This window comes from Silurus aristotelis, assembly GCF_946808225.1.
Source record: "Silurus aristotelis genome assembly, chromosome: 23".
NCBI lineage: Eukaryota > Metazoa > Chordata > Actinopteri > Siluriformes > Siluridae > Silurus > Silurus aristotelis.
Genome location: NC_139596.1, coordinates 15,419,273 through 15,444,270, shown reverse-complemented (window position 1 = coordinate 15,444,270; position 24,998 = coordinate 15,419,273). Strand labels below are relative to the sequence as shown.

General features: G+C 36.5%; 3 protein-coding genes across 5 annotated transcripts in view; 2 read left to right on the top strand and 1 right to left on the bottom strand.

Moving 5' to 3' along the window:
* Positions 1 to 885, top strand: part of pole (polymerase (DNA directed), epsilon) — a 38,960-nt gene extending 38,075 nt beyond the window's left edge. For 2 of the 3 annotated variants that reach the window (XM_083527290.1, XM_083527291.1), the window contains one exon: positions 577 to 781. In XM_083527290.1, coding sequence (XP_083383416.1) covers positions 577 to 678 — 102 coding nt within the window. In that variant the 3' untranslated portion in view covers positions 679 to 781. Of the gene's footprint in view, positions 1 to 576 lie in introns of all 3 variants that reach the window. The other variant, XM_083527292.1, reaches the window with a different exon arrangement.
* p2rx2 (purinergic receptor P2X, ligand-gated ion channel, 2) lies at positions 769 to 17,075 on the bottom strand. Its single transcript, XM_083527431.1, has 14 exons — positions 16,999 to 17,075; positions 15,644 to 15,837; positions 13,062 to 13,197; positions 12,715 to 12,786; positions 11,917 to 11,992; positions 11,122 to 11,218; positions 10,943 to 11,023; positions 10,320 to 10,458; positions 8,907 to 9,037; positions 8,261 to 8,351; positions 7,592 to 7,657; positions 7,413 to 7,490; positions 2,318 to 4,622; positions 769 to 1,646 (listed from the first exon to the last, which is right to left on the bottom strand). Exons 2-13 carry the CDS (start codon positions 15,781 to 15,783, stop codon positions 4,527 to 4,529), a joined length of 1,203 nt encoding a protein of 400 aa, XP_083383557.1. The 5' UTR covers positions 15,784 to 15,837; positions 16,999 to 17,075; the 3' UTR covers positions 769 to 1,646; positions 2,318 to 4,526.
* pes (pescadillo) overlaps positions 17,030 to 24,998 on the top strand; it is a 22,268-nt gene continuing 14,299 nt past the window's right edge. Inside the window, exons 1-6 of the mRNA XM_083527388.1 lie at positions 17,030 to 17,187; positions 19,877 to 19,956; positions 22,865 to 23,018; positions 23,367 to 23,476; positions 23,583 to 23,754; positions 24,498 to 24,587. Of these exons, the coding sequence (XP_083383514.1) occupies positions 17,164 to 17,187; positions 19,877 to 19,956; positions 22,865 to 23,018; positions 23,367 to 23,476; positions 23,583 to 23,754; positions 24,498 to 24,587 (630 nt within the window). The 5' untranslated portion in view covers positions 17,030 to 17,163. The remainder of the gene's footprint in view (positions 17,188 to 19,876; positions 19,957 to 22,864; positions 23,019 to 23,366; positions 23,477 to 23,582; positions 23,755 to 24,497; positions 24,588 to 24,998) is intronic.

The following is a 24,998-nucleotide window of genomic DNA, read 5'->3' as shown; positions in this document are numbered from 1 at the left end:
TCCATAAATACGGGGTCACCTGACCTTTGCTGCTCTATGTGGTTAATTTCCAAACTGTTACCACAAATCTGGAGGAAATCAATTGTACAGGACGTCTTTAGATGAGCTCTAATATAATGTTGCATTCACTTGAACTTGGAAACCCAAACCTGCTCCAGCATGGTGATTCCCTTGTGCACAAAGTGAGCTCCTTAAAGATCTGGTTTACATGCTTTAGAGAGAAAGATCTTGAGTGGTTTGCTATAGAGATCCGATCTCATCCCTACTGAACACCTTTGGGATGAATGTGAACTCTGACTGCACCCCAGGTCTCCTCACCTACATCAGTACCTGCCTTTCATAACACCCTTGTGGCTAATAAACACAAATATCCACAAGCAATGACCCAATACTTTTGAAAATATAGTGCATATTTTTGCAACATACGAACACATCCTTCATTTCTGATTATTACTTATGTTGATTTTTAAATTCTATTTGTACATTACTTTGAACTCATAAAAGTATTTTAACTTTACACAAAAGATTTTTTTTTGTTCGAATGCTGACAGGAGTTTGTCGCATTTTGTTTTTCAGAGCTTTACAGAGCAGGTTGATGTGTTCAGAAGCATCGCTGCACATTACAACATGAACTTCCTGCTGGAGAACATCGACTGGATCCTGAGGATGAACAGTTAGTGTGTGTGTGTGTGTGTGTGTGTGTGTGTGCGTGTGTTGTGTTTTTGTGATCATAGTGTACGTGTAGATTTTGTAGCACTTTTGTACAAATTTTCTTTTTCTATTTTTTACATTTTGTATTGTATGAAGATGTTTTTTAACCATATTTCAGAACATTGTTTAGGTAAACGATGATAAAGTATATGATGTGTTGGGTTTAAATATTTTCGTATTTGAATATAAAATAAAACTGTGACTTGTATTGTTTTTGTGTTTACTTGCGTATGATTTATGGGGAAGGTGCTGCGAATGGGGTGTGGGTTTATTTAGATCCTCTTATTCCAGATGTTTCTATTTATTTTAATTATTTTAACGTAACAAAGTCACATTTTTTAGGCCTGTCATCTTACCTGGAAGTCTAAATAAAATTCTGCAAAACTCAAGCAATTTAAAAAAATTAAAACCATTTGGAATTATACAATATTATAAAATAACTGTTGGGGGGGAAAAAGAATAAGGAGTTTCCTTCTTGGTCTCCTAAACACACAACATGTCTACCTTTCTCAGCTCCATCGTATCAGCTCTCGCCTCTCTCTTTACCAAAGTATCAACAATTAAAATATCAACCCAAACCTCCAATCACCTCCACTTTTCCTTTCTTTGCTGTCTCTGTAGATGTCCCCTGTCCTTCTTCCTCCTTCCACCGGTACCCTGTTGGCTAACAATCCCTTTGGCGGTCGTTGGTAACCCGCATATTGGATTATATGCTGGATGCCCTTCTTGACACAACCGTCCCCTTTTAAAATAACAACAATACATTTGATCTAAAGGCACCTTTGAAAACACTCAAGGACACCGTACAATCAGAAAACGCTAATCTAATGATACGTTTTAAGCCATGATTTGTCCAGGCTTGGGACCGGCACTAAGAGTGCACTGGCTTGTGCAACCCTAATGGCTGGGTTCATACAAAACTATTATAAAAGCTACTGTATTTTCTGGACTATAAACCGCTACTTTTTTCCCCACGCTTTAAACAACGAAGCGACTAATTTATGGATTTTTCCTGGGGTTTTCCCGGAATCACAAGCTTCAAGCCAAAAAACTGAGATAACATTAGACCAATGAAATTGCGGAACAGGTTCAGGTGAACCAATAAAACTCTTTATATTAAATCAGACGCGCTCCCACTGAATCAGACTGCACCACATCATAAATATGGATGAGGTTCCTCTCACGTTTGACCTGCCGCTCACTCACTAACTCCAGTTGCAACAGAAATCATATAAGCACAGACAGGTTTCCAAACTCATGCTTTTTTATTTTTCTTGGCAACAGTGTTACAGGTTAGTCAAAGAAACTAACCTGAGCATCAGAAAATAATATGGACATATTCCTCGGTCTTGCACACATGCACTAATACCGGAAAAATGTGGCGGCAGCCTATACCCAAAATGCCGCTCTGCTCTTAAAGGAGCCACAACATATTTCACCCGTTACACCGTGTAACAGACACTGTCTTTCATTAAAGCCTGTGTAAAGTTCATTAGTTTCAGTATACACAGGTGCGGCTTATTTATGTTTAAAATAAAAATCTTTGTAAAATTCAGTGGGTGCGGCTTATATATGGGTGCGCTTTATAGTCCGGAAATTACGGTACAAATATTCACTGATTCTCAACAAGGCAAAACAACACATTCAATTCAGTTTGTTTTCTGGGAAATGTAAATCTTTTATATGGTTTTTCAAGGGCAATACTCAAAGTATACTTCTTGAGAATCAGTGAATGTTTGTGTTTTTGTAATTATTTTATATGAATCTCTGTCATCCTAAGTAAGAAAAGATAGAAACATGACCTCAGCTGTATCATTGCATAATTTTTGCTGAAAAATATCTGTTACCATATTTCTCATACGTACTACTGTAAAATGTCAAGTCAAGCATTGATTATTCTTCAAAGTGGTGCCACTCTTGCTTTATCACATTACGGCTTAATTCCTATAGCATCAAATGAGGTCTAGTTTTAGGCGCTGCTTTAATACATCGAGCGGGAAGCTGCTGTTGATGTGAGATCACAGGATATAAATAGCCACCTATCAAGCATGAGTTCTGCACCCAGCCCTATCCAGTTTTTAACCCCAAGACTTGAGACTTCAAATGTCTCAGATGTTTCAGACGTTCCTTGTCCTGGGTTGTCGTCAACATATTGCTAGTTGTTTTCAACTGGGAATAAAATTAGCCATCTCATCCAACATTCTTGTGGATACCTTACCAGATGTGGTTCCTCCCCAAACTGATGTCAGAAGGTCCAAACACTGTTCCAGATTGACAATGCACCTGTGCACAAATTAAGGTTAGCGTGGAACACCTTGATTGTCCTGCATAGATCCTTGACCTCAACCCCACTGAACATTTTTGGGATAACCTGAAATCTTGATTGAACCCCCAGACCTCCTCATGTAACCTCACTGCCTGATCTCAAATCATACAGAAATCCCCCAAAATCTAGAAGAATTAAGTTTATTATAACTGGAAAGAGGAATAAAATCGGAATTTGGATGTTCATACGTGTCTGATGGACCGATATCCATATGCTATGGGTTATATAATGTACTGTATATGTAAGCAGCACTAAATTATATCATTTAATTAATGGCTTGTATCATAAAACAAGTGTCCATTTAAACTTTCACTGAGTAAAAGTGCAAAAGTCTTTGCCTTCGAATGTACCTAAGTATCCAAAGTACTATGATTTATTATGACTATAATGTTCCTGTCAGCTCACTTAATGTGAAAAGACTCGAATGTGACTCTCAGAACACTGATCTATTAATAGAATGATATAAGTCAAACACTGATTGATTATTGTTCAAATTATCACGAGCCCAAAACCTTCTTTTCAACTACTTAAAAAAAAAATGGTGTAAATAAGGGCACGGGTGATGTAGCGAGTTCGAGTCAGGAGTTTCTTCATCATTTATTCCCCTCGAAATGTTCTGCTTGCTGTTGACCACAACGTTAGCATACGTTTTTATATATGTAGAATTAATATTGCAAACCCACAGGCATGAAAATGGTGTATTGTTTTGAACACTGACAATAAGAGGAAGTATTAAAAACCCAAAGCCTCTTAAGCAGGAACCTGTAGAAAAGCTCTCTGTCTTGATATGGGATCCAGTTTCCGTCTGCTGCTGCTCTGTCTACAGAGGTGTGGTTTAAAGCTGGTCTCTATGGAGGCTGATCCATAAACCTCAAAAGTGTGAGCTCGGGGAAAATCGATGAACTGCTATTAATCAAACTTTGGCATGAGTTGGGTCGATGTATCAAGCGCTTCTCTTGGCAATCTCGTTATGAAAGCTTATCTCACAGGAAGAAGGCGTTATCTAATTATGGTAGAGGGAGTGGTTTATCGACAAGAACAGGTTCATCCTCCTCTTTCTTTTTCTGGCAGCAAGTCTTGGGGAAAAAAGGGCCAGATTGTGGCTGTTGCCATATTTGGCTTTAAAGCTGATTTTGAGAATATAACGTGTGTGTGTGTGTGTGTGTGGGGGGGGGGGGGTAGATATCACTTTGACCTTTGTTGTTTTATTACTTTTATTTTTCAACAACATTAAATGTGGACTTTATGTACAATATATGCCAACTATTCTATAATCTGTTTATGCGCTCGATTAATATAAGATGAATTTAGCATAGGAATTCCATAGGTTTGAAGCAGAAGCTCTCTGCATTTCAGCATGACTGTAGCCCAGCATTTTTGCTTTAATTCCCCACAAGTCCTTTTACATTTGAATAAAAAGTTCCTGATAATGAATCTCATCCCACTTCGAATTGCAGTCTGCAGTCTGGGAGTGACAGGGGGCGGAGTCTCACAACGGGACACCGTCTGAGAGGTCGGAGTGGGTGGAGCCATAGCTGTTGAGGGTGATCTCTGTAAAGACTGGTGGGTTGGGGTTCTTAGTTACCTGGATTTTGTTTGTTTTGAATGAAAAAAAATAACAGACAGTAATAATTAATGCCATCATTACAGCATCAGCTTCTTTAGAGAAGTTCTGTATGTACAATACACATTTTATTTGATCTAGTATATCTAGTATAGCTCTATTTTAATAATTAAAAGATACTCCACAACTAGGTGTGCTTTTCCAGATTTTAGTCCATGGTGTTTAAGAGGGAAAAAAACAGCTGTACACTATATATATATATATATATATATATATATATATATATATATATATATATATATATATATATATATATATACAGTGAGGAAAATAGTATTTGAACACCCTGCTATTTAGCAAGGTCTTCCACTTAGAAATCATGGAGGGGTCTGAAATTGTTATCGTAGGTGCATGTCCACTGTGAGAGACATAATCTAAAAAAAAAATTCCAGAAATCACAATGTATGATTTTTAAACTATTTATTTGTATGATACAGCTGCAAATAAGTATTTGAACACCTGTCTATCAGCTAGAATTCTAAACCTCAAAGACCTGTTAGTCTGCCTTTAAAATGTTCACCTCCACTACATTTATTATCCTAAATTAGATGCACCTGTTTGAGGTCGTTAGCTGCATAAAGACACCTGTACACCCCTTACAATCAGTAAGAATCCAACTACTAACATGGCCAGGACCAAAGAGCTGTCCAAAGACACTAGAGACAAAACTGTACACCTCCACAAGGCTGGAAAGGGCTACGGGGAAATTGCCAAGCAGCTTGGTGAAAAAAGGTCCACTGTTGGAGCAATCATTAGAAAATGGAAGAAGTTAAACATGACTGTCAATCTCCCTCGGACTGGGGCTCCATGCAAGATCTCACCTCGTGGGGTCTCAATGATCCTAAGGAAGGTGAGAAATCAGCCCAGAACTACACGGGAGGAGCTGGTCAATGACCTGATAAGAGCTGGGACCACCGTTTCCAAGGTTACTGTTGGTAATACACTAAGACGTCATGGTTTGAAATCATGCATGGCACGGAAGGTTCCCCTGCTTAAACCAGCACATGTCCAGGCACGTCTTAAGTTTGCCAGTGACCATTTGGATGATCCAGAGGAGTCATGGGAGAAAGTCATGTGGTCAGATGAGACCAAAATAGAACTTTTGGTTCATAATTCCACTACACGTGTTTGGAGGAAGAAGAATGATGAGTACCATCCCAAGAACACCATCCCTACTGTGAAGCATGAGGGTGGTAGCATCATGCTTTGGGGGTGTTTTTCTGCACATGGGACAGGGCGACTGCACTGTATTAAGGAGAGGATGACCGGGGCCATGTATTGCGAGATTTTGGGGAACAACCTCCTTCCCTCAGTTAGAGCATTGAAGATGGGTCGAGGCTGGGTCTTCCAACATGACAATGACCTGAAGCACACAGCCAGGATAACCAAGGAGTGGTTCTGTAAGAAGCATATCAAGGTTCTGGCGTGGCCTAGCCAGTCTCCAGACCTAAACCCATTAAAGAATCTTTGGAGGGAGCTCAAACTCTGTGTTTCTCAGCGACAGGCCAGAACCCTGACTGATCTAGAAAAGATCTGTGTGGATGAGTGGGCCAAAATCCCTCCTGCAGTGTGTGCAAACCTGGTGAAAAACTACAGGAAACGTTTGACCTCTGTAATTGCAAACAAAGGCTACTCTACCAAATATTAACAATGACTCTCTCAGGTGTTCAAATACTTATTTGCAGCTGTATCATACAAATAAATAGTTAAAAAATCATACATTGTGATTTCTGGATTTTTTTTTTTTAGATTATGTCTCTTACAGTGGACATGCACCTACGATGACAATTTCAGACCCCTCCTTGATTTCTAAGTGGGAGAACTTGCAAAATAGCAGGGTGTTCAAATACTTATTTTCCTCACTGTATATATATATACACAAACACATTTCTTAGTGTACTTGCTTATTGGTTGTACTTACTTAACAAAGCCCCTGTACTGCCAGAGCTTTAATATTTATTTGCTGTACATTTACCCACTTATATTTTACATACTGTACATATATTTACATATTTGTCTGCACTTGTCAATTTTTACAATTGCTGCTATTTGTATTTCTGGTAGACGCTAAACTGCATTTCGTTGCTGTGTACCTGTACTACGCAATGACAATAAAGATGTATGTATGCATGCATTCCATTCAATTCCATTCCCTTCCATCCATCCATCCAATTTCATCTGAAGCTGTAAACTCAGTGGTTAAGACTCTGAGTTACTGATTGGAAGGTCGGAGGCAATAAAGTAGTGCAATAACAGACAGCCAGAGTGACTGAATTAAATTATTGATGTTAAAGTGCTGGATTTTTTGTTGTTGTTGTTATATTTATATAAGGTTTTCCTCCTCAAATTCATCTTGTGCTTTGAGCAATTTTTAAAAGCTTCATCATATAAATTAATGGACAAGCAAAATAAATCCATTTTAGCAGAAAATGTTCACAATAGCTGTCTCACTCACTAACTGTAACTGTACCATGTTGATATGTTTGCAGGTATATATAATGTAGTGCATTCATTTAGACCAGTAATGAACATGACTGTAACTTCCTGTGAATTCGATGGTTTGAACCTGCACCTTTCAGCCAATCAGAATCGAGTACTGACCATGGTATAACTAATGATACATTTCCAGTTTTTTTTTTTTACATGTATAAATTGGGATGTGATCTATCAGGAGCGTAGCTGTTACTTTTACATTGCCACATTCTGCCCTCATTCTGTCTCATGCACTATGTTTGGGCTTTTTCTACTCACATCGTCAAACTTCTTCCCACTGTAGACCTCGTGCTTATCGATAAACGTTAACATGATCCAGTCACAAATGATGGAGCACTAATAGAGAGTTAAAAGATTAGTTCTCACCACAAAAAACCTGCGTATGAGACCATCATATTATATACTTTGGTCCAAAAAAATAACCAGTCAATACTTACTATTCCCACTGATGTCATGGCTGTGACTGCATTGATGATGGTTGGGATGAGGCTAAATTTCCCTGCCTGGAGAAAATAAACCTTTTTTGAATTGTAGCTAATGCAGATGGCATGTAAGTAAATAGTCTTCTTTGTGAGGAAACAATTTCATTCTACAATCTTCTTAGACATCCTTTTATATTTGTGTGCCTTCTTGGTATGTTTGAACTTTTCCATACATGCCTGGAAAAGTCAGGTGTCCCAATACTTTTGTCCATATAGTGTACATGTGACGTTACTGATTTAATAGGAAAATAATGAGTTAAAGTTTGTGTGTTTTGTGTTGGTCCTTGTTCTAAACAGCAAGTGACAGCTTTACATCTGCTCTCAGAAAAGTCCTCGTATTTACAATTACAGAACAATGTGTGTATACAAGCCGCTGTAAATTTGCTGTTGCTATGGTAACAATCCCGTCTCATTCATATCAAACCTGTGATATGGCTTGCATCTCAAACTATAATCAGTTCTACTTTTTCAGGAAACAACGCAAACCCTTCTGACCAGCTGTACAGGGTTTAAAGGATAAAATGACAAAAAAAAACAAAAAAATCCTCCAAACAACAAAGCAGAAAAAAATGCCCTTGTTTACAGCCATAATAAATCATAGAGCTTTCAGTAATGTGATCTTACATGTCCGTGTACGATGACATCCAAACGAATCCCAAACGCTTTTATAAGTGTTCTGTACTCCACTCCGTCCTTGTGGTAGTACTTGGCAAACCTTTGAGAGAAAAAGAAACAAAAATACAAATCTAAAAATAGTAAGAATTAAAACCTCTATACAGACAAAGTACTGGGACACCTGACACTTTTTACCAACCGTATGTGGCTCTTCCCCAAACTTTTACCACAAACTTGGAGGCGCACCATTGTATAGGATGTTGTCTAAGGATGCAGGAGCATAAAAGTTTCCCTTCACTTGAACCAGGAGACTCAAATCTGAAACTCAACCCTTATGAACATAATGAATGTGAACGCTTACTGCACCTTAGGCCTCCTCACCTCACCTACATCAGAACCTGACTTTACTAATGCTCTTGCAGCTAAACGAATCTCACACAAATCCCACACAAATCTCCACAAACACACTCTAAAATCTAGTGGAACATCTTCCCAGAAGAGTGGAGGTGATTATAATGGCAAATGGGGACTGAATGCGGAATGCGACGTTCAAAAAGAAGCACATACCAGTCTTATAGTCAGGTGTCTACAAACGTTTGTCCATGAAGTGTATTTAAAAGATATGAAGAGACTATTTGAGGAGAGCATCTTGTACCTGTAGTAGTAACCCGAGCTGGTCGGGGTTTTCCTCAGGTCCAACCTCCGAAACGAGTAGGTAGGAACGCATTCCGACGGATCGACATCGAAGTCGCAGTTCCAGTTGATAAACGCTCCGATCACTCCACCCTGAAGGAGATGTGAAATGGTCATTTGGTAATGAAGATGCACTGAATTTGTGAATAAGTGTGTCTTACACAATTTTTTTTATTCAAAAGTTTTCATCCCCAGTTAGTCAAATTCATCACGTGGCTTTATCGCTATCAGCGTATTCGTACTTAAGTAGTTTTTTGGGTATCTGTACTTTCCATTCATTAAAGTAAAATTCTAAATCGTATATCTTACGTTTTACTCAGCTACGTTTTGTGAAATCAGTCGTTTCTTTTTATTTATGAGGATAAAATCTTAACTGGTCAAACATGCAATCATACATGATTTTTAATAGTAGTTGAAGTATTTGGTTCGTGATAATTGTAATACAAATCAGTGTTTGAGTCGTTAATATCATTCTATTAATAGATCAGCGTGCTGAAAGTCACATTCGAGTCTTTTCACATGAACTGAGTTGATTAAACAAAGAGTCTTGTGACAAAAATCATAATAAGAACATTAAAGCCATCATAAATCAGAGTACTTCAGATATTTAAGTACATTTGAAGGCAAATACTTTTGTACTTTTACTCAAGTGAAAGTTTAAATGGACACTTTAACATTAACATATTTTAACTCAATTATATGGTTTGTGTACTTCGTCCACCACTCGTCATTAGGAACTATTTACAATAGCCGTCCCGATCTGTATGCACCTGTTTACAAATGAAATTGTAGAAATAAACCAATAAATAATAATAATAAAGTTGACTGGAACAATCTGTGCCTGTAACAGTTTGAACTCACACCTTCCAGCCAATCAGAATCGAGTATAATCATGGTATAACGTCAGCTTGTTTTTTTTTTTTAGCAGAACGACATGACTAAATAAATACAAAATGATGTCATTCTTCCACAAATTTCCTTCCGATGTACTTCCTGTTATCGTGTTCCGCTAGCTATAAAGATTTTGTCTTACATTTTGTGATGTCACAATTTTTTGCTGCCTTTTATGAGCCACTCCAATGAGATTTCTCCTGGATTTACAGTGGTGTGAAAAAGTGTTTGCCCCTTCCTGATTTTCTCTTTTGCATGTATTTTCACACTTTAATGTTTCAGATCATCAAACTAATTTAAATATTAGTAAAAGAGAACACAAGTAAACACAACATGCAGTTTTTATTATTGAGGGAAAACTAAATTCAAAACTACATGGCCCTGTGTGAAAAAGTGTTTGCCCCCCTGTGTTTTTTTTTGTCTGTAGCTTGTTCCACAGCCATGTTCTTACATTATATGTGTATTCTAAATTGTGCTAACTCACTGTTTCGCAGAGTTCGCTAAACTTCTCTCGGGCCTGATCAGCGATGTAGCCGAGTCTGAACACAGGGCAGTACGGGTTGGTCTCAGGGTGGTAATGACACCGCAAGAGCTTCTTCGGCTTCCTTGGTTTGATATTCACCCTTAAATGAGAGGAAAACCTCAGTGTTTGGACCTTTCTGGCTCTCATAAATTAATGAATATATAATTTTGGACTTTTTTATGCTCCTCAAGATGATTCGAAACACAGATGACTAAAACAAAAAGACTAAAAATGCACTATATGTACAAAAGTATTGGGACACCTGACTTCTCCAGCCATATATGGTACTTCTTTAAGATTTAGACAGAAATGTGCTAATTTTTTAACCTGTTGTGTGGGTTCACATTTACCATCCAATTCCATATTTAGTCCTCATTTTCCAGTTATAATAATCTCCACTTTCCTGGGAAGATGTTCCACTAGATTTTGAAGTGTGTGGCAACACTAATGTACTGAGATTCACTGCTGAGTGTCCCAATACATTTGGCCACACAGTGTTACTTTAATGGTTGGAAGTTGATGTATGATGTTGGAGAGCTAGCTGATGGGTGGGAATTGACCCAGAATAAATTAGGAAGCCTCACCTGAGCACTTTGAACTTTGGGAAATGGATGGCGTTCTTTATGAAGACTGTGAAGTTGATGGCTTCTTGCAGTGGAGGCTCTCTGTGGGGAATAAACAGAAATTATTTATTCAAATATTATTTTCCTGATTTGTTTGCTTGTTTACAACAATGAACGACGCAATTCAATATTGTATTTACATCTCTGCAGCAACCTCCTCGATCGGGCACCAGCTTTTAATCTCGCAGGTTTTGAAGGTGGAATTGTAGTAAGGAACACAGTATCCTGTTCTCTGACCTGTGATGAAAGGAGATGATTCATGCATTCAGCTATTGCACCCAAAAAAAAACATTTGTTGAATTTACTTTATTTAACTGAACGTTCTTGGTTTTGTCTAAAATGTTATATTTACGTAAAAGTATTTTGATGGACAAACCAAAATTTTATAAAAATTGGACAAGAATCGATTGCTTGTGGTTTTACAGAGCCACAGTTTTCACAGGATCTATGAAGCTGAGCCAGGGAGTGCATGATATATTTATCATAGTAAAATTCTTCATAACAATATAATTCTATTTATTATTGCTGTTCATTTTAATAATTAAAAATATAATAGCTACAAAAAATTAGCAAAAAAAAGTTCATAATATCAAAAGATTTATAATATAAAAATATATAATAATAATTAAAAAAATAATAATAAAAAAAAAAAAAAAAACAATAATAATAATAATAATAATAATAATAATAATAGTAAAGAATAAAAGAAAATGGTGTATAATATTTATATGTACTGCCCCAAATTAATTTAGAGGTATGTGGAAATTATCTTTCTTTCTTTCATACTTTTTTTTATTGTTTTATATATTATTATTTTTTCATTTCATTTTATTTTATTTTATATATTTTTTTTTTTTTCATTTTATATAAGAATATATTTTCTTTTTTCTTCAGTTTTTTTTCTGTCCTTTTCAGTTCAATCCTTAAATTCTCACCATGGCTTTCGAAATCCAGCTCTCCTGGGATGCAGTCATCATCTGATGTGCAGTTTGCGTTCGGGATGTTGAAATGCTGAGGTAAAACACACACACAGGATCCATGATTAGTTCAGGAGTTGGAACCACACAAAGCATCATTATTAACAGGACCATTTTTATATGAACAAAAGTCTGTGGACATCAGAACATAAGATTAGTATGTGGTTCTTGGACGTCCCGTCCCACATTAATCCACATTTGTTGTTATAATAACCTCCACTCCTCTGGGAGGATGTTCCACTAGATTTGAGTGAGATCCGTTCAGCCACAAGGGTGTTAGTAAAGTTAGGTTCTGATGTGGGTGAGGTGAGGAGGCCTGGGGGGCAGTCAGCGTTCACATTAATCCCAGTAGAGTTGAGGTCAGAGCTTTATAGCAGGAGATCTTTCACTCCAACCCATGTAAAGCATATCTTCATGGCTTTGTCATGCTGGAACATGTTTGGGTCTTTTAGTTCAAGTGAAGAGAAAATTTCATGCTACTACATCTAAACACATAATATACAATTGTGTGCTTCTATCTCTATGGTAACAGGAAGTACCACATACGGCTAGAAAAGCCAGGTGTCCCAATACTTTTGTCCATATAGTGTATTACATATATATATATATAATGTGATTCACTGAAACATGAACTGAATAAGTTTGGGAGCTAATATGAAATTGTATTGTGTGTGTGTGTGTGTGTGTGTGTGTGTGTGTGTGTGTGTGTGTGTGTGTGTGTGTGTGTGTGTGTGTGTGTGTGGTTGTGATTTTTACCTCAGCACATGTGCCCTGTCTTTGATTGTGTGTCACTTCCCTCTTTAGTATCGTATTAATGACATCACCACCCTGGGAAAAAATTCAGAAATGTCTAAAAGGAGAACATGGACATGTGTGTCCCAGATAGATCCGGATTAAAGGTGCCTAAAAATAAATAAATAATTTCTTTTTCATAGATTAATATAATATCTTGGTTACGAAAGTCAAAAATCAATCAGAATGTAGAAAAGATCCAGGCTGGTATCTCTTGTTTGATCATTTGAGTTGTTAAATCGTTTACATGACTCCTATCATTTTCTCTTGCTGTTGCCAGGATGTATTCTTTCTTTTCTTTCCTCTCTCACCTCAGACGGGCTGGCGTACTCGGTCGTGTCCCGTACACTATCCCCTAGTACAGCGACTCCTCTCATCTCAGTGTATACAGAACTCTCGGGACGCTCCTCAGTTTCCTGGTATGCCTTCTGGCTGATAAACACATACCTGCAAAGAGACATGGAGAGTAACTCGTGACATAACAGTAAACTGTTATGGATACGCAGTTTTCTAAAAAAGTATTAATCAACGCCAATGGGGCCCAAAGAGATGGTTTTCCCACAGTGTAACTTCTCTACAGATCCTGAAGAGGTTTATATTATTTTTTACGAAATTTATATTATTTTTTACGATTCGCATTTAATTTAGCAATCATTTTTAGTGTTCAATTTATATTGCAAAATTTGTATACAGGAGCTTTTATTATATCTAATAATCGTTCAATTTCATTGGTTTCTTTTGCTCCATAATAAACCGTGTGACTGTAAAACAAACGGTCTCACTGACTTAACTGAAGAAAGAAAGAAAGAAAGAAAGAAAGAAAGAAAGAAAGAAAGAAAGAAAGAAAGAAAGAAAGAAAGAAAGGAAGGAAGGAAGGAAGGAAGGAAGGAAGGAAGGAAGGAAGGAAGGAAGGAAGGAAGGAAGAAAGAAAGAAAGAAAGAAAGAAAGAAAGAAAGAAAGAAAGGAAGAAAAAAAGAAAGAAAGAAAGAAAGAAAGAAAGAAAGAAAGAAAGAAAGAAAGAAAGAAAGAAAGAAAGAAAGAAAGAAAGAAAGAAAGAAAGGAAGGAAGGAAGGAAGGAAGGAAGGAAGGAAATTAAAATAACTAAATAAATAAATTAACTAAAATAAAATAAGAGTAACTAAAGAAAGAAAGAAAGAAAGAAAGAAAGAAAGAAAGAAAGAAAGAAAGAAAGAAAGAAAGAAAGAAAGAAAGAAAGGATCAAAGAAAGAAAGAAAGAAAGAAAGAAAGAAAGAAAGAAAGAAAGAAAGAAAGAAAGAAAGAAAGAAAGAAAAAAAAAGAAAGTAGGAAAGAAAGAAAGTAGGAAAGAAAGAAAGAAAGAAAGAAAGAAAGAAAGAAAGAAAGAAAGAAAGAAAGAAAGAAAGAAAGAAAGAAAGAAAGAAAGGAAGAAAGGAAGGAAGGAAATTAAAATAACTGTAAATAAATAAATGAACTAAAATAAAATAAGAGTAACTAAAGAAAGAAAGAAAGAAAGAAAGAAAGAAAGAAAGAAAGAAAGAAAGAAAGAAAGAAAGAAAGAAAGAAAGAAAGAAAGAAAGAAAGAAAGAAAGAAAGAAGACAATGCAATTAAAATAACTAAAGAAAAATGAAAAGTCCTCTGTATGTTGATAAAAGTATTGGGACACCGTATGTGGTTCTTCCCCAAAGTGTTACCACAAAGTTGGAGGCACACAATTGTAAAGGACGTCTCTGGATGTAGTAGCATGAAAATGTCCCTTTACTTGAACTAGTAGACCCAAACCTGTTCCAGCATGATGATGAGGGGCATCAAAGCCAGCTGAAATACTTTACATGGGTTGGAGTGGAAGATCTCCTACAATAGAGCTCTAACCTCATCTCACCTACATCAGCACCTGATAGAAATCTCCACAAGGACACTCCAAAATCTAGTGGAACATCTTACCAGAGAAGTGGACAGTAATTTGGGGTCTATATGTGGAATGGGATGTTCAAAAAGCAGCATGAATCTTATAGTTAGGTGTCCACAATCTTTTGTCTATACAGTGTTAGTAACCAGGGAATATAAAAATTGCCCTTTTGAAAATAATGCTTTGTGTGGTTCCAACCCCTGGAGGTTAGATGGTGGTTACTAAAACAGCAAATGGGGACAAAATGTCTCTATCTCAGCATACACACCACAGACACGTATACGTCTTCGAGCATTTGTCCTGTCTAACTTCTACATTATAGACACGAGCAGAGAGCAGCACTTACTGTTAGTCTAATGGGCGTCACAATTGAATCTTGTTTATTAAATTGCTCGTTCACTATGCCGTTGTTTCATCTCTCAGTACACCGACTGCACTCCAGATCGTGAATAAATGCTTGTGGTCTACACTATTATTTACAGCATTGCTGCTTTTTAGATAGTAACGCACATCTTTTTACAGACGACTCGGGAAATAAAGCTGTCTCGAAGTGGTCTTAAACACTGTTATTATGTTTGGGCCAAAAAAAAATTATGCTTTTTTTTTTTTACTAAATAAATGGGAAAAAACAGACATTATACAGAAATAATCGCACATTTAAAAAAATTAAAAAATTTAAAATAACAATTCAAATAATTTTGGATTCATAAACATAAAAAACAAGAAGGCAAGCATGATTTTTTATTTTTTATTTTTTTTACATTTTTTAAATTGTAAATTTATTTTACAGTCTGTAAAAATAAATTTTTCTTTTTTTTTTTCCATTTAAGTGTATACATTTTTTCACTGTTACTCAAGTTGACCATATTCCATTACAATTCCATTAGAATGAATATATACTAATATTATATATGAACATTTTAGTAATAGCTTTATGTTATTATTCTGCATAGTATATTATTGTAAATCTCAATAATGGACCTTATAGAAGACATGCAGATATTTACCAAATGAAATATGTGATGACCAAAAGCTGTACAGATCTGTAAATCACACCCAGCTTCCTGTTCTTCACTACCATAATCTTTGGGGTCTCGTAGTCCCAGAAACCCAGGAAAAAGTCTTTGAAGAACGCCAAAAATCCCATGATGGGTAGATAATCGTCCCGACGTATCCAGCAGAGAAGGTGTGACTCTGAACACTGTGGATAGAGTGAACCTTTTTCTGATTCTCTCTTTCTCTCTTTCTCTCTTTCTCTCTCTCTCTCTCTCTCTCTCTCTCTCTCTCTCTCTCTCTCTCTCTCCCTCCCTCTCTCTCTCTTCCCCCAGCAGCTCTTGATCTAATTATGTGGTATTTCAGTACATCAGTGTTGGTTATTAAAGTGATACTCAGGAAATAATTTAGACAAAATCAACATGGAAAAATAAAAGAACAATGAACACTATAATAAAAGCTTGTTATCTTTTTTCCATCTTTGTTTGATTTATTTTCAGAGTAAAGATTTATTTTTCCACATAAATGAATCATAAGAAAGACATAAAAACAAAAAACAGAACAGAAAAAGAGAGAGACACAAAAACTGAAAAAAGAAACTGAAAAAAAAGTTGCAGAAATTAGAGGGGGAAAAAACAAGAAGGAAAAAAATGGAAAAAAGAAAGGAAGGAAGGAATGAAGGAAGGATCGAGGGAAGGAAGGAAGGAAGGACGGAAGGAAAAGAAAGGAAATTAAAATAAATGTAAATAAATGATAAATAAAATAAAATAAAAGAGTAACTAAAGAAAGAAAGAAAGAAAGAAAGAAAGAAAGAAAGAAAGAAAGAAAGAAAGAAAGAAAGAAAGGTATGAAATTAAAATAGCTAGAAATAATAGAAAAATTAAATAAAATAAATTAATTGTAACTGAAGATAGCAACAAATACAGAAAGAAAGAAAGAAAGAAAGAAAGAAAGAAAGAAAGAAAGAAAGAAAGAAAGAAAGAAAGAAAGAAAGAAGAATGAAATTTAAATAACTGTAAATAAAAAAATGAATGAAATAAAAAAGAAAGCTAAAAAAGAAAGAAAGAAAAAAGGAAAGAAATGTATGAAATAAAAATAATTAGAAATAACTAGATAAAATAAAATAAAATAAGTGTAAGTGAAGGAAGCAACAAATACAGAAATACAGAAATACAGAAAGAAAGAAAGAAAGAAAGAAAGTAATGAAGATAACTCTAAGTACAGAAATGAAGAAATACAGAATGAAGGTGTGGGTATGGGGAACAGGAGAAATGAAATGATCAGTAAAAATACGGAAATAAAAAAATGTTCAGGCAATTTTTTATTTTTTTATTCCGGCATTTTCGCGGGCACGCGCTCTCCCACTCACCGCGGTCCTTCTGTCGCAGCGTAATGACGTCACTCACACACGTGTAGACGGAGCTGTGTTGGCTGTGGCTCAGATTGTTTAAGTTCTGCCGTGTTTTGTGAATAGACACAGTATTGTGTGTTTGGTGTGTGTTTGGTGTGTGTGTGTGTGTAAAAACTCTCCACAATGGGAGGTCTACAGAAGAAGAAGGTGAGTAGCGCGGTTTTACTGAAACTAAAGGGCTTTTCAGCACGTTCCTACAGGCTGTGTGGCCTCCTGAGCACCAGCGGATCATCTGCTGGTTCACAGAAGGAGCTTCTGCTGTCCAGCATGTGGTGCAAACTGCTCACAAGGAGAAAGAGTGTGTAGAGCAAAATATCTGCACGTTTCACTCAATAGAAAGCAGATTATTTTCATTAATGGGTCATTTCTGTTTATTATTGTTTAAAGATGTATTTATTCACATTTGTTTTTTCTTCATTTGATTTGATTGCCAGCTGTAATTATATTCCTGTTTATCAAATTAGAGATCATAATGTCAAAATCTTTTGAGTCCCAACATAATCATAATAAAATAAACATTTTGAGTTGATGAAACACAATGAATCAGAAGAATACAAAGAAATAGAGGGGAAGAGAATCAATACGTTCTTAATATCAAATGAAATAAAAAAAAAATACAAGTATATAAATAAATATATAGATAATATATATTAAATGTTAAATTATAACCGTTAACTTTCATAGGTTAAAGGTGTCATGACGTTATCTATCTATCTATCTATCTATCTATCTATCTATCTATCTATCTATCTATCTATCTATCTATCTATCTACACCCCTCTCTATCTATCTATCTATCTATCTATCTATCTATCTATCTATCTATCTATCTATCTATCTATCTATCTATCTATCTACACCACTCTCTATCTATCTACACCACTTTCTATCTTTCTATCTATCTACACACCTATCTATCTATCTACACACCACTCTCTCTATCTATCTTTCTCTATCTATCTCTATCTACACCTATCTCTATCTACACCTTTCTCTATCTATCTATCTACACCTTTCTCTATCTATCTATCTACACCTTTCTCTATCTATCTATCTACACCTTTCTCTTTCTATCTATCTACACCTTTCTCTCTCTATCTCTCTATCTATCTATCTATCTATCTATCTATCTATCTATCTATCTATCTATCTATCTATCTATCTATACACCTCTGTCTGTCTAGTATGGGTACACAGCAGTAATGCAGTTTAGGATCTCGCAGAAGTGTGAATTGTATTACTGTGCAGATTAATATATGATATATATATATATATATATATAAGATATGTACAGCAAATAATCATAAAGTCTCCTGGAAAGTGTAAAAATGTAAAGACGCTGTAGATCGAGTACACTGAAGATAAATAAAGAGATTAATACAGTTATTAATGCGCTCGCAGCAGAAACTCTGTGAGTAAAATGTTGGACTTGTGTAAGGGATCAGAAAAGGATGGCTGAGGGGATAAAGGATTGGAAGGTTGTGATCTCAAATCCTCCGAGATCTGCTGTTAACCTTTAACTCAGTTGTATAAAATAAGTCTATTCTAAGTCATAAATTCTTTGTGGAAGTGGATAAGAAATGTGGACTTCAGATTGGAAGGCTTTGAGTTCAAATCCCAGCACCATCAAGCTGCCTGTTTTTCACTATTAGATAAGTAAAGAACTGTAAAGATTGAAAGAATCTCAGTTCAAATCCCAGCACCATCAACTGTTCGGCCCTTGTGTAAGGCCCTTAACTCTCAACCGCTTGGTTCTAAAGGGTAAGATGGTTGTAAGTCATTAATTATGGGATGTAGCTCATGGATAAGTGGTTAGACTTTAAATCAGAAGGCTGTGAGGTTGAATCCCCTGCGCAAGGCCGTTCACCCTCAACTGCTCAGCTGTGTGAAATAACATGATTGTGATTCATTCATTCATTATTAGAGGTTGTACCTCAGTGTATAAGATGCTGGACTTTACATCAGAAGGTCATCAGTTTAAATCACCAACAACACCAAGGTGCCACTTGAGCGGGGCTCTTAACCCTCAAGTTGTAGAAATAAGAGTAATATAAGTTGCGGGGGATCTCTTCTTCCAAATGGCATGAAAGTAGCTGTAAATTCGATATGCATGAAAATACTGTGGATTTGGAAAAATCCAGTGTTTTTTAGATCGGAGTTCATTTCCAACATGTTTTAATGCGTCCAATGTTTAAGTCTTCTTCTTTCGGCTTCTCCCATTAGGGGGCGCCACAGCGGCTCATCCGTCTCCATACCCCCCTGTCCTCTACATTTGCCTCTTTCAACCCAGCTACCTGCATGTCTTCCCTCACCACATCTATAAACCTCCTCCTTGGTCTTCCTCTTTTCCTCCTTCCTGGTGGCTCCATCCTCAGCATTCTCCTACTGATATACCCCATGTCCCTCCTCTGCACATGTCCAAACCGTCTCAATCACACCTCCCTCACCTTGTCACCAAAACGTCCTACATGCGCTGTCCCTCTAATAAACTCATTTCTAATCCTGTCCATTGTCGTCCCTCCCAACGAAAACCTCAACATCTTCAGCTCTGCTACCTCCAGCTCCACCTCCTGTCTTTTACTCAATGCCACTGTCTTTAAACCATACAACATCTCAGGTCTCACCACAGTCCTATAAACTTTCCCTTTCATTTTTGCACATACTCTAAGTGCATAAATAAAAAAACAAACCAAAAAAAACAGTATAACGAATGAACGATGAACCTGTCTTTTCCTCTGAGAGTTGTCCCTCTTACTTGAACACTGTGTTTATTTTGAGTGAACTAGTGATCAGGTTTTGAAGTGTGTGTAAGACGTGCCTTCTTTTCTCCCCGCAGTATGAGAGCGGCTCAGCCACCAACTACATCAGCCGGAACAAAGCACGCAAGAAGCTGAGCCTGAGCCTGGCTGACTTCAGGTCAGTGCTGCACTGGACATATACATCACATTTCTCTCAATAAATGACTGATCAAGATGACAGGAATTTTTTTGGTGTATGTGTGAAGAAGGGATGTGCGGTTTACCGGTACTGAAAAAATACTGCTATATAGTATATTTCAAATACTATGAAATCATCATTTTGTTAAATTCGGTATTTCTTACGCTGCTATTCCGAAGTTCACCTGTAAGCGGCAGTGTTTCCCAATTTGTAGCAAAACCGTTAAAAGGTATGCACACGCGTTAATTGTTAATTAAGTTGCTTTTATTTTTATTTTTCAAGGTCAAAATGTAGACATGATCCTGGTAGTTTCTTTTCCTACAATTTGAGACCTTTTTTTTTGCACTGAAAAGATAAGATTTTAATATATTTTCATTGCATTATTTCAGTTATGAATATATATATATATATATATATATATATATATATATTCCAACATCGAAATGTTACTAGGGCTAAAGAACGAAATAAATAAAATAACTGAAAAAGAAAGCAAGCACGAAAAAAGAAAGAAAGAAAGAAAGAAGGCAATTAAAATAACTAAAGAAAAAATAAATGCAATTAAATAAGTGTAACTAAGAAGGCAACAAATAAAGAGGAATTAAATTAAAATAACTGTAAATAAATAAATGAATGAAACAAAATAAAAAAGAAAGCAAGAAAGAAATGTATGAAATTAAAATAACTACTAAAATAAATACTAAAATAATAAGTGTAACTGATGAAAGCAACAAATAGAGAAAGAAAAGAAAAGAAAAGAACTAAGTAAATAAATGCAATAAATGAAAGCTGAAAAAGAAAGCAAGAAATAAAGAGGAATGAAATTAAAATAATTGTAAATAAATGAATGAAAGAAAAGAAAGCTAAAACACTTCAATTATAAATGTGTGTGTGTGTGTGTGTGTGTGTGTATATATATATATATATATATATATATATATATATATATATAACATCGAATTGTTACTAGGGCTCCTATTGATTATTTTAGTAATCAATTATTCCATCTATTAATCGAGTAATCGTATTAGAAGTAGTTTCTCTCTTTTTGAAGAGCAATAATAAACGAGAGAGTAGATAAGACGGGTTTCTTAAAATGAACGTCATTTGTTTTTCCTTTTTAGGAAAATGTACAAAAATGTCTAGCTGAAACTGCAGACAGAAATATCTGAGAGAACGAAACCTGTTTAGTGCATTTAATCGCCATGTTACATCAACAATACAAATAAGCTGAATCCAAGTTTAATTATTCTCACTCATGTATTTGTGTGTTATTTATAAACGCCGGCTTTTAAAACATTTTGGCCACGCTATAAAAATAAAAATATAAAAATCAATTTTAAATGACTTTAAAAAACCGGTAAACGCACCGTACAGTGTTTTCTTTGTTTTAGTTTTAAATGATCTCAAACGTTGGAAATGTTGGCGTGTTCTTTGGCCTGAATCTTCTCCTCGTCTCCTCGCTGTTTTGTCTCTCTTTTATTCTGCAGCGTCTTCTGTGTCACCTGTCCAGAACGCGACCGGGTTTAGCGGGTGGTGCGTCTGTAATAATGGTCCGTGGGAAACGCAGTGCTCCGTGTTTAGTTAAATGGACTAAACGAAAATAAATTCGATGGTACAATTTGATACAAAGCCAATTTTTTTATTATTAATTTTTTATTAAGATTTTGAGTTCGCTTTTTTCTTGCGGCTCGTTATATCTGTTCAGGTATCGTACAAAAGCCAAAATGATGGCATCGAGTATAAGTATGACATCCTACGACCAGCTTGTCGTCGGATGTCATACTTATACTCCTGAAGCGTATCGGTTAGGGCTGAAACGATTCTTCGAGTACCGCGAGTAATTTGAATGCAAAAAAGCCTCGAGGCAAATTTTAGTCCGTTTAACTACACGCAGAGCAGTGTTTCCCCACAGACCATTATTACTGACGCACCACCTGCTAAACTCTGGACCGCTCTGGGGACTCATTTATAAACATTAATCATTAATTCCCCTTCTGTGTTTCCATGCTGCGTGTACGCAGGGCTCATAATTTACTTCCAGCTGCGCACTTTCTCTCGTCAAGTTAGTTTTCGTTTATAAATCGCAACCGTTGGGTAGAAAGTAGAGTTTATAATGTTTATAAAAGAAGATTCAGGCCCAAGAACACAAAGTTTCCGAAGTTTGGGAAACTTAAACATTGTACAGTGCGTTCCCTTTTTTTATTATTATTATTTTTATTTATTTTTTTTGTATTTGCATTTTTAAGTAATATGGCAGTTACATGCACAGAATGGGTTTAGTTTTCACAGATTGCAATTTCAGCACTAAAAGTAATTATTTTTTTTTTTTTTATAATTGTTTTTTTTTTTTTTATAAAAAAAAAGGGAAACAAATTACTTGTTAATTTTAAGAGCGCCGTCTTATTTTCTCTTGTATATTGAGTATAATTTGACTTGTCTATGGTGGATCTGGAGCTGACTGAAACCAGGGGTTTGCGATATGAGCTAAAGATATACATTGTGAATAGTATGTGACTTATACAGTAGCTAGCGATCTGTTTGTTATTGGTCATTTTTGACGAATAATTGAAAATAATTGGCGTTTCTTAGTTGGTGAGTACGGGACTCGCCTAAGTGCACCTTTGGTCTTAAATGTGCATTAGTTTGAGTGTGTGTATGGTTTATAGAGTCGATACTGGAACACTTTACTTTTCGAAAAGTGGAAATTTTCCACTTTGAAATTGTATTTATTTGGAAAATGTCGACTTGCTAGCAGTGATGTTATATGAAGTGCACATAGTAGGTTTCTTCGTAGGTGATTGATTGATTCTCACTACGGTTGATGACCGTTAGTTTGAAGCGATTTTATTACAGCGTGTGATGATGATGATTTTTGTCTGCGCAGACGATTGTGCATCCTGAAAGGAATTTACCCACATGAACCCAAACACAAGAAGAAGGTCAACAAGGGCTCCACAGCCCAGAGGACCTTCTACCTGCTCAAAGACATTCGCTTCCTCCTGCACGAGCCCATCGTTGGCAAGTTCAGACAGTACAAGGTGAGCGAGATGACCTGCCTCTGGAGTTATTTATTATATTATTATTATTATTGGGACACAATTTACAGTTCAATTTTCTAAAGATATGATCTACTTAACTGTTCTACTGATTTCAGCAGACTTTAACAAATCTCCTAATTCCCTCCATCCTTCATTCATTCACTCCCTGTGAATTCTACAATGTGGAATTGTCAGGATCTTAAAATAAATTCTCGAAGCTGTGCATAAAACACTAAAGAATCCATAGCAAATACGTGAACCGTTACACCCCTAATTATTATATTATGAAGTTTGTACTTGTGCCCGTATTATGCGTAATTTACATCTCCCTTGTCCTTCCATTGTTAGATATTTGTGCGTAAGCTGCGTAAAGCCTACGGGAAGGCGGAGTGGGGCTCCGTCGAGAAGCTAAAGGACAACAAACCCGGCTACAAACTGGACCACATCGTAAAGGAGAGGTGAGACAGGATGCAGTATGTCTTTTTAACCAGCAGAGGGCTTACTCGTTGCTTCGCCTACATTTTTGTATTTTGAGCACAAAGCCCAACGCGTTCATCCTGACAGGTATCCGACGTTCATCGACGCTCTGCGGGACGTAGACGACGCTCTGTCCATGTGCATCATGTTCTCTACATTCGCTCGTACCGGGAAGTGCCACGTGCAGGCGATCCAGCTGTGCCGCAGACTCGGCGTCGAGTGGATGAACTACATCATCGCCTCGCGTTCGCTCAGAAAGGTAGATGATCACGTATATTTATAGGAGGAGGAGATGGGTAACATTATTTAACAAGTTTGTGCCTCTGTCTCTCCTTAAAATTCCGCTGTTCCCTTCACACTGTTTGGCTATGTTTATGCCCACCTCTGCCCCCTCACGCCCCCTCTTGATCCCGCCTCTGTCCTTTTAAAAAAAAAATGTTTTTTTAATGCTGCCTATATTGTGTCCCCACCTTTTTTTTTCCAAGTTGCCTGTGTGTGTTTTCCTTTTGTCATCTCTGTCCCTATTCCACCACCTCTGTCAACTCCACAGAGTTGAGTAAAAGTAGAAATTTACACTAAGTAAAATTACTCCAGTAAAAGTGTCCCTTTAAACGTTCACTTGAGTAAAAGTAAAAAAAAAAAAAAAAAAAACTTTCTCTACTTCTTTATACCTTCTTTGTCCCCTTTACATTTTCTCTCTCTATTTATGTCCCGTCTCTGTCTGTTTCTTTTGCTTTTTTCTCCTTTACATCACCCAGTTCTCTCTTTTGAATGTCGCCTCTTTCTTCTTCTTTCCCCTTATTCTGTTTACTTTCTACCTCTATTTCCTTCACATTTACCTCCATTTACTATTTATTTATCATTTACACGTAGTGTTTACAGAGGATGTGAGCTCTTCCCATACTACCATCTGGAACTCTGGCTTACTGTTTACAACCCACTGAGCCGTGACTAATGTCCTTCCTGTTTTTTTTTTTTTTTTCTTTTTTCTTGCTCTTCCAGGTGTTTCTGTCCATCAAAGGCATCTATTACCAGGCAGAAGTGCTAGGACAGATCATCACCTGGCTTGTCCCCTATCAGTTCTCTCATGATGTAAGTGTCATCTTGGTCCTTAGTGAAACTTTTACCTCGCACCGGTGCAAAGGAAACGGCGCACCTTTTTATCGGACGTTGACGTTACATCCATCGGTCCTCCCTCCCAGCTGTGGGCGTGTATTCTGTGTGACTCTCAGGACACGCCTCGGTCTCCGTAGTGTTTTTATGTGTCATATTCACGTAGCAGCAGCGGTGCTGAGAGAATGCACTCGAGAAACTGTTTAGTGACAAGAAATCGATCTACCGTATTTTCCGGACTATACGCCGATTTTTCCCACCCTTTGAACCCCGTGGCTTAAACAACAAAGCGTTTTTTTTTTTTCGGTTTCACAAACTTCATGCCAAAAAACTGAGCCGCATAACATTAGACCAATAAATTGCCGAACGGGTTCAGGTGAACCAATGAAA

What these genes read in the sequence shown, in the direction of transcription:
- p2rx2 (XM_083527431.1), bottom strand. Translation starts at nt 15,783, where the DNA reads ATGGGATTTTTGGCGTTCTTCAAAGACTTTTTCCTGGGTTTCTGGGAC. An exon ending in AGTACGCCAGCCCGTCTGAG is followed by an intron (nt 12,787 to 13,061) that starts GTGAGAGAGGAA and finishes ATTTTTTCCCAG; the next exon opens with GGTGGTGATGTCATTAATAC. An exon ending in ATGTCATCGTACACGGACAT is followed by an intron (nt 7,658 to 8,260) that starts GTAAGATCACAT and finishes TATTTTCTCCAG; the next exon opens with GCAGGGAAATTTAGCCTCAT.